Genomic DNA, 16,658 nt, shown 5'->3' on the forward strand with positions numbered 1-16,658 from the left:
TTTTATGAAGACTTGAGTTTCTTCACATCATGGTGTGACTGCTCATAGCATATGCCAACATCACCTGTGAGAGTGAGCAACGCCAATTCATTCTGAATGTTATTCTTTGAGTAACAGGTCACTACAGATCAAGGGACCAGCCTAAATAACTCCTGCTGTTCTACACCTTAGGACAAAAAAGTAATGAAGAAATAAACAAAATAAACCACGGAATTACACCATTTTATTACATTTAAATGACTACTGTGACAATGAATAGCTACATTAAAAAGAAATCTTCCAGAATCAAAACTTTGTTTCCTTGCTTTGTCTGAATTAGATAGTAAAAACCTGCCATTGGATAGAATAGGCCAGCAGAGCTGAGGCTTGATTCTGCTTAAATGCCACATGCAACCACACAAATCTGTGCGGAGTGCCAGTCAGATCTCACAAGTTAAGCAGAGTCAGGCTATGTGAGCATCTGAATGGAAGAAGAAACACCAAGGTGCTGCAGGAAGGGATGTTTGTGATTCAGTCTGTGTCAGAATTAAACCAGAACACCAGCACAGATGAGGTATAAAACAGTGGCCTTAACCATTTGGTAGTAACTAAAGATCTTGGAGGCATGGTCCAAATTCCATGCCTACCTAAATTCCCCTTGCAGTTTCAGCTAAATAGTGGCATTTACTTCCAGCTCTGAAATGTTGCTATACACTCTTAAAATTGCCTTATTTCCCCTCCAGAAGTTGCTGCATTTCAGTGGTACATGAAGCAATCCCTGGCTTAGTCTGTAAAATGCTCAAGGATGGAAGGTGCTATATAAGTGTAATACAATTATTGTACACTGGTGCACAAATCAAGTTTCCTATAAAACTAGCTATTGCATTTATACAAGAAACACATGAACACATGCCTATACAACTAAATATAAGATTGAGCACTGGTTGTGGTGATCTTACAAAGTAAAAAAAAAGTTCATGGCCCTTTCTGCAGTTTTTAAATCCCATACTACGACAGAATATTGTTTGGTGTATAATACACCCATCTGAGACTTTCCAGTGTAGTGTGATGTTTATTTACCTTGGTGTTTATTTACTGATAAAGGAGATCCTCACAGGAGTCAAAGGATATCAACTTTTCTAAAGTTAAAATCAATGCAAAGTAAAACAAAAATGAGAAGACCCTTCTTAGAAATTTGCACATATTTTCTTTTTCCACCAATTTTTTTTCATTTACCAACTGTAAGTTCTTCTGAATTTCTACTGATGATTGAAATGAACACAGATTTCTGCAATTCTGAATACCAATGTTTCTGAAAGCATTGGTAATATCAGCACAGATTTAATACCAGGGTTTGAAATAGTTATTTACAATTCAAACAGCCAGCAGAGGGAGTAGAAAAGCCCAAAATATACTGAGTCAAAGAAAATAAAGGCAGTTAAGTTTGAACAACAATAAAAAAAAAAACATTGTGTGCAGTGTTGTTGTAGCTGTGTTGGTCCCAGGATATCAGATAGACAAGGAGAGTGAGGTAGTATCTTTTACTGGACCAACTTCTGTTGGTGAGAGAGACAAGCTTTTTGAGAAAAAAGAAAAGGAGTACTTGTGGCACCTTAGAGACTAACCAATTTATTTGAGCATGAGCTTTCGTGAGCTACAGCTCACTTCAGAAGTGAGCTGTAGCTCACGAAAGCTCATGCTCAAATAAATTGGTTAGTCTCTAAGGTGCCACAAGTACTCCTTTTCTTTTTGCGAATACAGACTAACACGGCTGTTACTTTGAAGCTTTTTGAGCTTACACAGAGCTCTTCTTCAGCTCTGGGAAAGGTACTCAGAGTATCACTGCTAAATACAAGGTGGAACAGATTGTTTAGCATAAGTAGCTAACACATATTTCAGGTTTCAGAGTAGCAGCCGTGTTAGTCTGTATCTGCAAAAAGAAAAGGAGTACTTGTGGTACTAATAAATTTGTTAGTCTCTAAGGTGCCACAAGTACTCCTTTTCTTTTTACATATTTCAGGGACCATTTAAAGTGAAGTGGCAACTCCTCTCAAGTCATATGGGGGAAAGGGGTGGGGGAAATGCTGGGGGAGGGGTAAGTGGGTTATAGATTGTTGTAATAAGACATAAATCCAGCGTCTCCATTCAGTCCACGAGTTTTAGTATCAAAGTTATGAATTTAAGCTCCCAGGTTCGTCATTTGACGGTGTTGTGCAGCTCTCCTTTGAGGATAAGGACTCAGAGGTCGAATATAGAGGGATAGTTTTATTAAAAGCATTCACCTACAGGTGATAATGGGTTGGTTTTTGGTTTTGTTTTATTGTCCTTTAACATTTTCCTGTGTGAGCTGGAGAACGTAGTGATAAAAAAACATTAACATCCTAAAAGTATAAAAGGTATAAATTCTGTGCTAAGGAAAACATGCCATTTTGTATTTTTAGAAAATAATAAATAGCAAAGGAACAGAGACTATTCTTTAAATGGTGTTATTCATTTAAATCTCATTGACCAAACTACTATTAAACTGAAACCCTGTAAAATTTTGGATATATTCAAGCCTGACACTAAACTGTGCTCTGTTTTTAAACTATGAACATACATTCAGAGAATATCTGATGGGCGTGTTTTATAAAGCAAAAAGTAAATTAAAACAATTTCAAAAATTTACTGGAAGCTGCTACGTACACTCTATTGGTATTAGAATAATGAAGGAGAACAATTTTAAAGCTGAATAAAGGGAGGTTTTGGTCTGTACAAGAGATTAAAAAGTTGGTAAGAACAAGTATTTACTGAGTTTTAGCAGAGATAAGTGACTCAGTGGCTTGGGTGTGAAAGTTATATAAACACATACATATGTACCCATCCTAACACTCTAATTTCCACCAGATCAGATTAAATGACAGTGGTTCAAATACCTGATACCACTACCAAAGGCAGGAGGGAGGTCAGTGTGGGTGTCAGGACACTCCATTACAGTTATAAAGCTTTAATCCAACAAAACACAAAAAACCTGTCCTTTTCTGAAAAGTGGCATCTCACTCAAGTGGTGTGATCCCAGTGTCCATTTGTTTGCTTCTCCCACAAAGATTCTTCTGCTTTCTTTCACACTGCCCCTTCCACAAGGAATGCACTCCCTAACTGATATGTGAGATCACTACCTCCGCAACTTAAGACCTAATTCTGCCATGATGCCTACAAGAAATCAGTCAGTCAATGACGCTGGGGAACATCTGATTTATTTATAAAATAAATCACAAGATTTAGAGCCATGAAGTTGTTCAATAGCTAACCTATGTAACTGCATGAGCCTTTTATCATTACCCTGCTCGTCACTGCTCCCATTCCCTCTCCTACTCCCTGATATATACAATTTTTTTCAAAAGAAACAAGTGAATGCTCTTCATAGCAAGGCCCCTGGTGTTCCTACATGTTTGCACAGAGCAACAGAACAATCCTGATATGGCCTTTCAGTGACACCCCAAATCACATAAATAATTGTTTATATTACTTCAGTGACATTTCTACTCCCATAAACAATGCAGAACCAGCACATTTATAAGAGTGAGAGCCAAAGCCTATGCTGGCTACTGCATCATCAACTAAGTTCTAAAGTAAGATTCAATTGCAAAACCTACTTCTGCTCAGTCACACATCTGAATCACTGCTGAAGACAAACATTTGTCCTACAAAATCTTGATGACAAGTGATGATACATAAGCCAGAGACAAAATAGCTTGATCCCAGGTAGAATTTCCTGTTAGCCAGGCTAACAGGGGCATTCAAGATACTACTTTACCTAAAATCTCATCCTTCCCCACACTTCCACGTCCCACTACATCCACCCTTTTTGGATGATTACTTCATACTGATGCTTTAAGTTTGCACATTTAAATGCAGACAAACTCGTGGCATCACAACAAAGCATTATTGAGACATGAGATTGCAAACATGAGACCCAAAGTATTAGTGTCACAATAGTGTTTCTACCAGCACAGGTCTCCAATCTGCAAATACTTATGCATACGAGTAATTTTCTGTATGCGAGTAGTCCCCTGGGACACGCACATGGAAAGTTATATGTGTGTTTGCAGAAGTGGCCTCTTGGAAATTAAGACCATTCCACAAAAAACGGGAATGGGTGGCAACTTACAATATCACAGCTACTGTGGAATTCCACTGGAGGATGGACCCAAAATCAAGTCTTATGGATTAGATTATATTATATGTTTCCCAAAGTTTATTTTATATCCCAAATTATCTTAAATATATAGTTTTTAAAACTTTGAAAAACACAATATAATAATAAAGGACATTTACCTGACCCACTGCAGGCCAGTGCAATGCTCTAGTTGCGACAAAACCAATATGTGGCATGTTTGGGCATCACAACAGAGCAAGAAACAGCCAGATGTGGCATGAACTGATACTGCAGGACCTGAAATAAAAAATATAATCAGCTTTTAGCTAATATTTTGAATGCCACTATTAGCCTGGTTCGCGTGGACGTGTCGAAGAGCAGTGAGGAAATAAATTCCTAGCAACTTCATCTGAATCACAATGCTGAGAACTTCAATTAGGTCACCTCAACGTCTCTTTTCAAGAAACCCATCCCAATTTCCATAACCTTTCCTTATGTAAATTTCATTTAGTCATTATATTGTGCAGTTTTTCAAAGATTTTATTTACACACGCACAGTGTTTGGGATAGAAAACAAACTTTGAGATATGCATAGTATAATCCATCAGACTCATTATCTTCATTACCCTGAACTACCTCACCTTCTTCATAACAGTAATATCGTTCTTACGATACTGTAAGCAGTAATGCAAGCAGTATTCCAAATGTGGACTGACAAGTGCATTTTCCAAAAGATATTCTGCCTTTTACAATAGCCCCGCTAAAACTGTCTAGACTCTAGTATTTTGTTTGACTTTCTTCCCTTATTTATTTATTTAAAAGCTTCTCTGTGAACTGGACTCATGTTTTCAAAATATTTTACATAATAATCCTTCAAATCCTTTTCCTGATGAAGTGTGCCAGAGAACTGCCCAACTGGCAGAAATTCACTGGTATAGTCTCTTGTTCTCAGACTATTTATTTTAAAATATCTGACTTGTGCCGTAAGTATGAGTAGCCTTCTACCATCTCTCTCAAAGTGGGAACAGGAATAAAGACAGCAAGAAACCCCATGGCTTAAGCTTTTTCTTTTAATTTCTATTTCTACAAACACTTCTGGAATTAGCTATACATGTTTGTAGTGTGATAACACTGTGTATGTGAACATGCATAAACAGCTATATAAAAATTTGATTGTATGGCAGGGTGACATGCTGATCAACATGGAAAGAAGTGCCAAAGCATGTGTGAGGGAGTCCTTTCCCATGCCAATCAGATCACAAAGCAACAAATATTCACTATGCTAATTACACTAAAATCACTGATGAGTTATCAAGCAATGTGGTGCGATTTTAGGTAGCATCCCTGCAATTTTTACTTTACTTCCAAAATGCCTATATTTGTGTATGTAAAATAGCTTTTACATGCACCCAAAAAAGTCAGCTAATCAAACTGAACCTGTGACATTAAAAATAATTACGATTCAACAGCCTTCTAGTTAACAGACCCCTATGGCAATAACCAACTCCAAAAACTACCTGTGATTTTTTTTTTAAATGAAGTAACTGGGTGTCAAAATTGGCCCCAAAACATTTTCACACTAATACAGTTACAATACCCTAGGGAGGAAAAACGCAACTCAGGTTCCAAGTAAAGCAGAGAAAGCTTAATACAGTTCCATAAATATTTGCACTTGGGTGAAATGAATTTCTCCTAAAACAGAACCAGGGGTGCTGGAACAATTTGTATAGCAGTGGCACTGAGAGCCATTGAACCAATCTGTAAACCCTGTATATGATGGAAACCACTTCAAGTCAGGGGGTGCTGCAGCACCCCCAGGTCCAGCGCCTAGCACAGAAAGGACCAATCCAGGCGCGTGGTCATAGATTGGCTAGTTCATGCGGCTCATTAAGCAGAACAGCGAGAATTCCCAGAAAAAAAAGCCCGTTTGTCCTTCCTTCTCCATTGTGCAAACCTCTCCCCCAGCCTCCTTTCACAGCCAGAGCCTGGCAACTGCCCCCCGGGTCCAGAGCTTCCAGGGCGCGACTCCCATCGCCAGTCCCAGCAGCGAAGGGCGGTGGAGAGACGCGAATGCGAAGCGCAGCACGGCCCTGGGGGCGGGGCTGACACTCGGGCGCGGAGGGAGAGCCCGGCGCTGGGTTATGAATGGAGCGGTCCTGCAATGCGAAGACTCGCTCCCCTTTCACCACCTCGTGGATTTGGCAGCTCTTCGCTGGCTGCGAGCGGCTCCCCGCTCCCCCGCGCCATGTGCTCCGCTCCCGGGCACCCGCCCTCCTCTCAAAGCTGCCCCCCGTCCACGCTACCCCCTCCTCCTCCGCCGACAACCTTCCTCCCCCCGGCCGCCTGCCCTCCAAGCCACCCCGCCACGTGTCCCCCCCAACTGCTGCCGCCACCTCGTCCCTCCCATGGAGCACCAAGGAAACCCCCCCCACACACACACCCCGCTGTTGCGACCGGACAACTGCGAGCCTGCCCCCAGACCCCGACTGAGCAGTGCAGGGAGGAGGGACGTTGGGTATATTGGTCTCACTGCCACCTCTTGGTACTTTTGTAACTGGGCCCACCGACACCTGCTTATGTGTAGACCGGGGGGGGGGGGGGGAGGGCGGTCTGACCGCTTCTTGTGGGGGTGGTAGCTATTAGTCGTACGAAAGTCCCTTGTGACTGTCCAGACCCATTGATTTCAGCCTCCTGCCACTCGGGCACCAGCCACCCCAGCGGTATCCCGCAGCTGCACAGAGCACGTGTTTCTGCCGTGGCTGTTGTTATCCCGGCGGCACGAAAAGCCACAGCCAGGAGGAGAGGGCATTGGCTGCTGAAGAGCGACCAACCACACACCCATCTCCTTGTGTCGGATCTGACCGGAGCGTGGGGTTTTGGTTGGTCTTCTTCAAAGCATCCCACCCTTTCTCGTCCCGATTCCATATTCTCTGCTGCTGCTTTCCCGCCCCCACCTGGAGATAGCAGGAGCTTGGTGATTTTACGACTTTAGGCAAGTCCTGAGCCTGGAAAGGGGGAAAGTCTCCGATCCTCCCCCGGGGTACCCACGGCATGAATGGCCACACAAGCATGCACCAACTCAAACACTGATTGCCCCCGCGCTGCAACTGATTCTAAAACAACGCTCGAGAGAGAAATTCCGAACACATCATAGCCTCCCCCAAAATAAAACTCGGTCCACCCACCACCCCCTTCCGCCATGCACCCCATCCTCCATGCATCTCCACGCACCCCGCTCTGTGCAACCTGAGCCACCCCATCCTCCCCACGCGGAGAATAAAAGGCCTTCCCCTTCGTGTAGCTCCCCCAAAACACCCCCGTCCGTGCACCCAGCCCTCCCTCCATCCTCTCCCCCCCGCAGGCAAGCAGCCAGTCCCTGCCCTGAGTGCTCGGTCACCTACTTGTGCCCAGGAAACAGTCTGTAAACCTCCTAAAGCAGCTTGTAGAAGAAGATCCATCTTCCATGTCTGGCCTTAGCAGCAGGGGAGACGAGAAGGAGAGGAAGGAGCCTCTGTGCCGCTGCCTAGGGGTCCTGCTCCTGCCGGGGCCGTCTCCTCTGATCCCGTCGCCGCGGGCGGCTGCTGCTGCAGCACCCAGGAAATTGTAGGACCACAGACGAGAGGCAGCTGGGGCCAGGAGGAGCCGCGGCTGGTGCTGCCGGGGTCCGGCGGCTGGAGAGGGGAGCAGCAAGCCCTGGATGGAGGAAGAGAAGAACAGCCTGCTCCTGCTGCTGCTCCTGCTGCTGGGATGGACGATCAAGGGAGCTGCTGCTTCGGCTCCTCCAACATCTCCTCCTCCTGCCGCCTCTCCTCCTCCCCCCTTTCCTTGGAGACTTGCGAGCGCAGAGGCAGGGGAGGGGGGGAGGAGAGGAGGAGGCGGCGGCAAGAAGCGAAGGGAAGAGGGAGCAGGGGCGGGGAAGAAGGGGGCTGGAGGAGCCCGGCGAGGAGCGGCGGCGACTCTGGGGACGACGCTGGAGGAGGCGGCGGCTGCGGCCGTCCCCGCGGCGCGGCGGCTGTTTGGGAGCAGGGCAGAGGAGGAGCTGCAGGCGGCCGAGCCGCTTCTCGGAGGAGGAGGAGCCCGGGCGCTGCCTCCGCTGCTCTGCCCACAGGAGGGGACCGTGCCGGAGCCGGGCTTTTCCCCGGCGGCAGCCAGGGGGGCCTGGGGGCGGGCTGAGAGCAGCCTCTCGGGGTTGGACATCTGCCCGCCCGGAGGCAGGACGTTGGCCGGCGACACGCGAGCGGAGGGGAGAGGCGCGGCGGGCGAGGCGCTCTCCCCGCCCCCCAGCAGATTCCCCCCGGGAAACAGCTTCACCCCCCGCTTTAGGGCGGAGGGGCCACGGCGCTGCTGCGGCTGCGGCTGGTCGCGAAGCGGCTCCGCCCCGGGTCCCCCCCCCGGGGGGGCCCCCGCGCCGGCACGCGCTCGCCTCGCGATTTCAAGACAGCTGGAGCGTCTTCCCCGCCATGCAAATATTTCCGTGCGTGTGTCTGCGAGGGAGGCGGAGAACCTGGCCGCCGCCGCCGCGCGCCCTGCAGCTCCGGCCCCCGCCGCCAGAAACCGCCCACTGGCGGAGCTCTCGCTGCCCCGGCTGCCTCCGCGCCTCTCACGGCCCGCCCGGCCGCCGGAGCCACAGCACGCGCGCTACCCCCGGGAAACGCGCGGGCTTTGGGTTTTTCTCTCTTACGAAGAGCAGCGGGGGGGGGGAATCCTTCCTAGGGGGTCCCGTGACCGAGAACAGCTCCAGCTGCGGAGCTCAAAGAGGCTGGGTGGGAGCAGATGCGATGCAGCAGCGGCGATGGGAGCGTGAGGTAGAGGACTGCTGGGAGCATAGTCCAGGCTCCGCTAAACACCACCGCCCCCTTCTCTCGCTTTATATAGAGAGACATAATGATGTGCATAACCACACTCCCCCCCCCCTTCATTTATTATTTTATCTGAGTCTCCAAGTTTCTATTACGCTCATGAAGCCAGAAAAATAGTTCACACGTTTGAACCCCCCCCCATAAACCTCCTTCTGCCCCGCCCCACCCAGAGCTATACCCTGATCTCCCACGCCGGGTGGTGCAAATCTGATGAAAATGCATTAAATTCGCTAGAATTACTCCAGATTTACACGGAGCGTAACTGGCAACGGGATGGGGGTGGGGGAAGAGGAGGCGTGCATGCAAGAGTGGCACATTAAAGTTTGTGGTTGAATTTAGGGCATATACACTCAGTGGTCAAATGAAGTAAAAGATCGCTTTAAGAAGGCTACGCAAACAAAACAACACAGCCACCACAAACAAAGAAACCCAACCTTGGCTCTGCTTGAGCTGATGCCTCACTAATGGGAGACCCCTGGACAAACCCCATGGTGGCTTTCCAGGCTCTCTCATTTAGCAGCACATGGACCTATCAACACCGCACAGTTTAGGACCCACAAAGAAATGGCAAATAGCAAAGCGGGGTGTTTGGAAAATAAACCTCAGTTGATAAGAGTGTCAGACAAAACAATACCTAATAATGGGGAGGGCTGTGCCGGGCAGCAGTGACCCAAGCACATCCTCTGGAGAGGTTTGACACGGGGCGGGTTGAGGAGCTCCACAAGAAGGCTACACAATCCAGATTTCGTTCTCAGTTCAAATCTTTTTAAGCACCACATAGAAAAGGAAAAGATAGAGGAGTTTTAAATATGCCCTTCCTGCCCTTCACCCTCAAAAAGGAGTGGGGGGGGGGGCTTACTGCAGTTACAATACGATATGGATAAGTATAAACAGCCAAACAAAACAGTACCACGCGCAGAGTTACAACAGGATGTAAGGAGAACTGCTCCCTGTAGTAATAACGTCTTTCGCACATTTTAATACCCTAATGCTGTCCCCCCTCCCCCACCGTAGAAAAGTTTTACTCTCTCTAAGGTGCATGGTTAAAAACAAACTGTTACAAAGTTCAGGGGTTTGATATTGTCTTCAGTAGAAATCAACTGCCTGCCTGCCTTTAGTTAAGCTAGCCATTCGTGAAATATTCCCCCATTATTTTATCATTTTTGTTTCTAAATCGTAGTGAAAATTCGTTAGCTAACGGAAATTAGTCTCATCAGGAATTATATCAACATTAGAAATTCCCAGGGAAAAGAAAATACAGCCACCGACTTGCTTATTAAAGAGAGCTGCGTTTACATTGGGATGGCCGTTCTTTCATGGAGAAAAAAAACTTGTTCTCGCAAGGAAACTATTTTCCCCAGACATCCAGCAGTGTAAAATCCACAAACAAGCTCGTCTACTGTTCCTTTCTTATTCTGACAGTTGAGTCCCCGGTGCTGGGGGCATTTCCTTGCATTTGCTGTTGTTGGGGGGGGGGGGGGGAGTGGAGGATTTGCAGCAACCTCCTGAAAAGAGGTCCGATCCTATATTAGCTTCAAAAGGTATTAGCTAAGAAATTTAGTATTAATAGTAGTCGCATCCAAAGAGCCGTTTTCCAAACCCTTAGCTCTTCCTCCAAAAAAGAAAAAAGTCCTATTACAACTCTATCAAATTCAGACCATAACAAATATATTTTTCCTTGGGGAGCACACACATTTTTGCTATACTATCCCAAATTTAAATGAGGTCTTCATTAGTCTAATATAAGCATTTAATATAAACTTCCCTCCTTTACTAGATTCAGTCTCATCTTCAGTTATTATTTACTCCCCCTCCCTATTTGCCAGTTTTAGTATATAGAGCAAGCTACCTACAGTTCTCTAGGCTTTTGCAAAACTGATAAGAAAGGTCTCTTTTTTAAAAAATCCTCATTATAGCAATGCCTTGTTAAATGCTTTTAGAGCTATTACTGGGAGAACAAACCAAACTCTTTAATTAAAGATGATTCAAATTTACATTCCTGCATATAATAAGCCACCATAAACTGAGTTAACATAAAAAGTCAAGGTATAATTTGAACTCACAAGAGCAAAGAAATTATTCTTTACTTACCCTTTTGTGCTCACACATTGGAACGGGGATAGTATTTCTGTGGACTAATTTCCTTTGTTTTGATTTTTCTATAATAATGTAAAATAAGGGGAATTTGTTTAATTATATGTATATGGACCTATTGAGGCTCTTTCAGAGACCTGTTGAGTTTTGCGCATTATTCTTATATTTAAACACAGTATACTGTAAAATCAGATCAGCATTAGTATGTGCATAATGGATCAGAATTACAGAACATTTCTGCATTTTGCATGCTCTTTTTGAATTGGTATCATAACACTAGCTCACATTTGCATATTATGGATTTATAATACTAATCCATAGAAAAAGCATGAATTTCAGAAGTATTTGTATGAGTATTAGCACTTATCTGTATTACATGTATATAGTATTATACATACATAATCTATTGCATATCTATCATACGTTCATATTGATAAGTTGTGTTACATGCATACTTTATATATGTGACTGCACCTATTAAAAGGGTCTTGGTCTACATGATACAATAACTAATTTTAAAATATATTTTTATCAGACACAAAAAAACCCAGCTGTAACTAGTAATAGTCTGTTTTCCTCTAGGTCCACCTTTACCTCTCCATGGACCTAAATATTTAATTGCCAGGTTTCATTCCTGAGTTAATTGTTATGGCTAATTTATTTATAAACCCCCTGAACACAGGGGTTTATATTAAGAATCCTGAAAAAGTTGACAATTGCAATTGAGAAAGAGAACTACTTATAATCTTTCCATTTTAACCCTTCTCCCTGAAGTAGCTACTTATTTTCCACTCAAAAATACTAACACAAAAGTAAGATTTTGTCCTTTATTGTAATAATACAATTATTTTTACTTATTACTTCAGGTACAGTTTTTAAAAGGCTAGGAGGACTACTATTTCAGTTTAAGGATCAAAGCCCTGATGTATCATCACCATTAACCCTGAAAATTATCAAATGAGATGGTATTTCTCTCAAGATCATACAACCCTCCGAGTGAAATACTTTTGTCAGTTATTTGAATGCTTGTAACTGTGGAAAACAATCCACACAGTTTGCAAAATTTTTGTTCAAGAGATCAAAACAGATTAGAGAACTCATTTTAAAAAAACAGAAACAGAGGTTGGCAGGTTTTGGTAAAGTTGCTATCCTACATATATAACCTATTTTTGCCTAAAAATGCTGAATTGAAATACAGAAAAACAAAAACAGTGGATTTGCTTTCATGACTCACACTTTCCATTTCATACTGTTTGACTTTTTGTCAAAACAGCTTAATAACTGTAATTTCACATATATATTGAAGTTGGACAGAAAGTAAATACTTTTGTTTGCTTGAATGTGAATATGTTATTTCTTGTGAATCAATCAGGATTCCTAGAGATTTATAGAATAATACAATTCCTTTACAAAAGATTTAGTTAGTTTACAGAAAGAAGAGATTAGTGAATGGTGTTTTATTGTTGCAACCTATTTTTAAATGCATATATTTTGCTGACATAAATTTGTAAGCTCTTCAGGGCAAGGACCTTGTCTTTATTTCTGTCTGTAAACCACCTAGTAGAACCAAATACATTAATGAGCTGTCAATTGCTAAGCAAATATCTGTAGTTACTGTTACAAAATATTTAATAATAAAATATCTTACAAAGAAGAAGAAGAAGACTGTCAAATTAGAGTAAAACTCTCAACAAGGAAAATCATCACCAAAAATTAAAGATACCAAGCCATCCAAAATCCACCTTTATTGTGTTTAGGTATTGCAGTCAGTATGGGATTCAATTAATTAAATTAGTTACTGAATCTCTACATTTTCAGTGCATGTTTTCAGAAACCCTACTAGACTCTGAAAATCTGTGTTAAGTCCCTGTATTGTTGCTTATCCAAAAGTATAGCAGATTGAACAGTATTAATCAAACCAAACATTGCCATAGTTTGGCTTTTTATATTATGTTATACACAAACACTCTTCCCCCCTCCCCACAAATCATTCATACTCCATTGAGGATGTATTCTATATTTGTAAGAAATCACCAGATTCTCCAGACAAATAGTTTTCAGGCCAAGAGTTGTTTGCAAACTGTTCACTTCATTTATGTATTATTCATTAATTTGTTATTCATGGATGATTGGTCCCATAATATTGTTTCTGCTTTCTGACTAAATGACTGCAGCATTATTAGAACAACAAATAGTGAATAATGAAAATAAAATTTTATAAGATCTACATTTGAGAACTTTTCTTGATTTGAGAACATTTTCATGAATGCCTGGTGATTATCTGAATAATCAGGAATAAATCAACAGAAAATCATATTTGATTCACAAACAGATTTGTGAATAAACAAATTTTTCATTATTTGACCAGCTCTATTCAAAACCCAGTATAACACAACTGCCAGTGCCACTGTGGAATGATGGGGCTGTTACAACAATAGTGCACAATCCTACATGCTTTGTATCTCATAGAAACTCCCATGGACTTCAACACCACTTTTGGGTGTGTAAAGAACGCAGAATCAGCCCTGAATCTAAGAAATCAAACAAACTTTTCTTGTACAAAAATAAATAAAAAAGTTAAAATGATCCTCCCTACCCACCTGATTCAGATGTGTGCATCCCTCCGAGAACAAATGATACCAATACAATATGGTCAAAATGTATTCTAGGTGGCATTTGCAGTTACAAATGTTGATTCTGATCCTGTAAGAGCTCCCCATACAGAACTCCCATTGAAGTCATCATGAATTCTGTATTCAGTGCACTTACATCATTAGAAATATTATGAAAAGCAGTTTGTGTGCCTATCCAGGAGCTACTTTACAACAACAATAGTTTGGGGGGTTTTTTTGTTTGATTGTTTTTAAACATAGTTAACCAACAAACACCCCAAATTTGCCTAATTCCACTTGTAAACTGTGACTTTTCAGGAAAGACAGCAAAGTAGGCTGTCTGATGTCTGGCCCCCATTGTCTGTTCCTCTGCCTGGTAAATACTCCTGTCTCTGAGCTGCCTCCATCCTGGAGCCCACTCTGTGCAAACCTGGTCTACTCCCTTGAAAGAATAAAGAAAAACAGCCAGAGAAAGGGAAAGGCAAATTTAGCAAAATCTAAGACTGAAGTCATCCAGAATTCAAGATTCAGCAGATGAGCGAGATGGTTTCCGCGTGGGTTAGAGAGGGGCCGCAGCTGTGAAATGTAACCTGCTGGAAAAGTGGAGCTGTAACCAGAAAGTGGAGGGGTGGGGGGTGCTGGGAGGAGGAAGAGGCAGAAAGAGAAAGACAGATAAGACTCTGTCCTAGCACTGAGTAAATACCACCTTTAAAGAAATCCCTTATGTAAAAATCCTTTGTAATTCAATAACAGTGACAGCCTTTTTATAGTTTTTTTCTGCTAAATTATCTTACAAAATGTAATGATTATATCTCAGCTACCAAATTCCATAGAGTGATAAAAAAGCCCCACTATATAAAGGACATTCTTCTTTATTAAATTCTATAATATTTTTGAATAATCTATACAGAATACTTTTGGTTTAATCCCTATTACATTCTGTAGCACACTCTCATGTGGGATTACTCAAAGATTTATAAATCAAAAGCATGAATTCAATACAAGGGTATACACCAGCCATTTTATTTAATTTCCACATTCAAACGAGCTAATTCTTGTTCCAAGGTCATTGACTAAAAGAGAAAGTGTTTAGAATACTCACACAAGTATGTATTTACAGAACTATTCATGCTGCTGGCCATTTTGAAGGCTCTTTATGAGTTTGGGAGGCATCTAATCCAAGAGAAGAAATAATACAGTTTGATTTATGGTGACCAGAATCACTCACAAGGTGCAAATAAGGAAGTACAAATACCCAAAGCAATACTTGCAGCAAATAATTTGTAAGCATCTCATAGGCTGCAATATGTTCAAATAAAACTGTTAATTGAATAATTCAAAATAATGAACACATTCTTAAAAATCACAGATCACTGGCAAATAGGAAAAAAGGGGGGAGGGCTAAAGTATGAATATATTGCTCATTCTGAGTAGTTCCCCCAGCTCTGCTCATCTCACTCTGCAATATGGCAGCTGAGAGAATATGTATTCATAGGTACCAATAGATACAAAATATTTAAAACTTTCACAGGAGTCTGTTCAGTAGCAGTTATTCTTTAATGTTAATGATATATTCATTTTCATAGATTTTTTTATAGTTGGTTGGAAAATATATTACCCCCCCTTACAGAAAATTTTAATTTGGGGGTGGGGGGAACTGAAAAAACAAAAAGGGTTCAATTTTTAACTTTTTTTTTAAACAAAAATTCATAATTCCCTATGGAAAGCAGGTAACTTGTGGGAAAAAAAATCCCCATCCACCATTTGGTGAAAAAACCCAATATTCCATCAAAAAACATTTTGACAGAAAATTTTTGATTTAATATTTCAGACTCTGTTTAAAAAAAAAACCAAAACAAAACAAATGTTATCGTTAAAAACAGGAAAAGGTTGGTACCAATGCACAAATTGAATTCTGAGTCTGACTTTCTTTTTAGTCATGTGCTTGGGTTTGTTCACTCTAAAAAGATCATGTAAACCTAAGCAGCCAAAGAAAATATAAATTTTGTGGCTTCTTCCACCTTGTCTGTCACCATGAAATACACAGGTCAGATATTGCATAGTTTTTAGGTGGTTGTTTGTTTGTTTCGGGGCCGGGGGGGGGGGGAGATTGGACAGGGGAGAAAAGAGAGAATTTTTTTTTTAATTTCAATGGTCAAAATAAAGGACATAAAAATCACTAGTGAAGGACTGACACCTTCTGTCTAACAAATGGAACCGTAATAAATAATAATAATAATATCTAGCTCACACAGAGTTTTCTGGCAGCAAAAGGTTTTACAAGGAAGGTCAGTACTATTTCCCCCACCACCACTTTACAGATGGGGAAACTGAGGCACAGATTTCAGGGTAACAGCCATGTTAGTCTGTATTCGCAAAAAGAAAAGGAGTACTTGTGGCACCTTAGAGACTAACCAATTTATTTGAGCATAAGCTTTCATGAGCTACAGCTCACTTCATTGGATGCAGCTTATGCTCAAATTAACCAATTTATTTGAGCATAAGCTGCATCCAATGAAGTGAGCTGTAGCTCATGAAAGCTTATGCTCAAATAAATTGGTTAGTCTCTAAGGTGCCACAAGTACTCCTTTTCTTTTTGAGGCACAGAGGTGAATTGTTACACCTTACACAAGTTCCCCCAGCAGGCCAGTGGCAGATCTCCTCAGTCCTAGTCTAGTGCTCTGTTCACTAGGCCAGCCATCAGCTTTAACAGTAACATTTAGAACATACCTTGTTATTTGTATAACAAAAGTTCCACAAACAAAGTAAGCTCTTTGAGGCAGGGCCATCTTTTTTGTTTGTTTGTAGAACCTATAGCACAATAGGACCCTTGATGAGAACTCATAGGTGCTCTTGCAATACAAATTATAAACAGCAGCAGCAGGCAGCAATGTGGAAAGCAGAATCAGGAAACTGATGCTATTAAAACAGCCATTTTTGTTATGCAAATAAAAATAAAACCAGGCTACCAGTATT

At 42.2% G+C, this 16,658-nt stretch overlaps 1 protein-coding gene across 6 annotated transcripts in view; it reads right to left on the reverse strand.

The window, feature by feature from the left end:
- Nucleotides 1–16,658, reverse strand: part of PDE10A (phosphodiesterase 10A) — a 574,288-nt gene that overhangs the window by 282,495 nt on the left and 275,135 nt on the right. The window contains exon 1 of one of the 6 annotated variants that reach the window (XM_073337882.1): nt 7,519–8,314. The exons of the other annotated variants lie outside the window; for them this stretch is intronic. Within the exon in view, the coding sequence (XP_073193983.1) occupies nt 7,519–8,314 (796 nt within the window). Of the gene's footprint in view, nt 1–7,518; nt 8,315–16,658 lie in introns of those variants that run through there. 6 annotated transcript variants of the gene reach the window in all.

This window comes from Lepidochelys kempii, chromosome 3 (genome assembly GCF_965140265.1).
Source record: "Lepidochelys kempii isolate rLepKem1 chromosome 3, rLepKem1.hap2, whole genome shotgun sequence".
Classification (NCBI taxonomy): Eukaryota; Metazoa; Chordata; order Testudines; family Cheloniidae; genus Lepidochelys; species Lepidochelys kempii.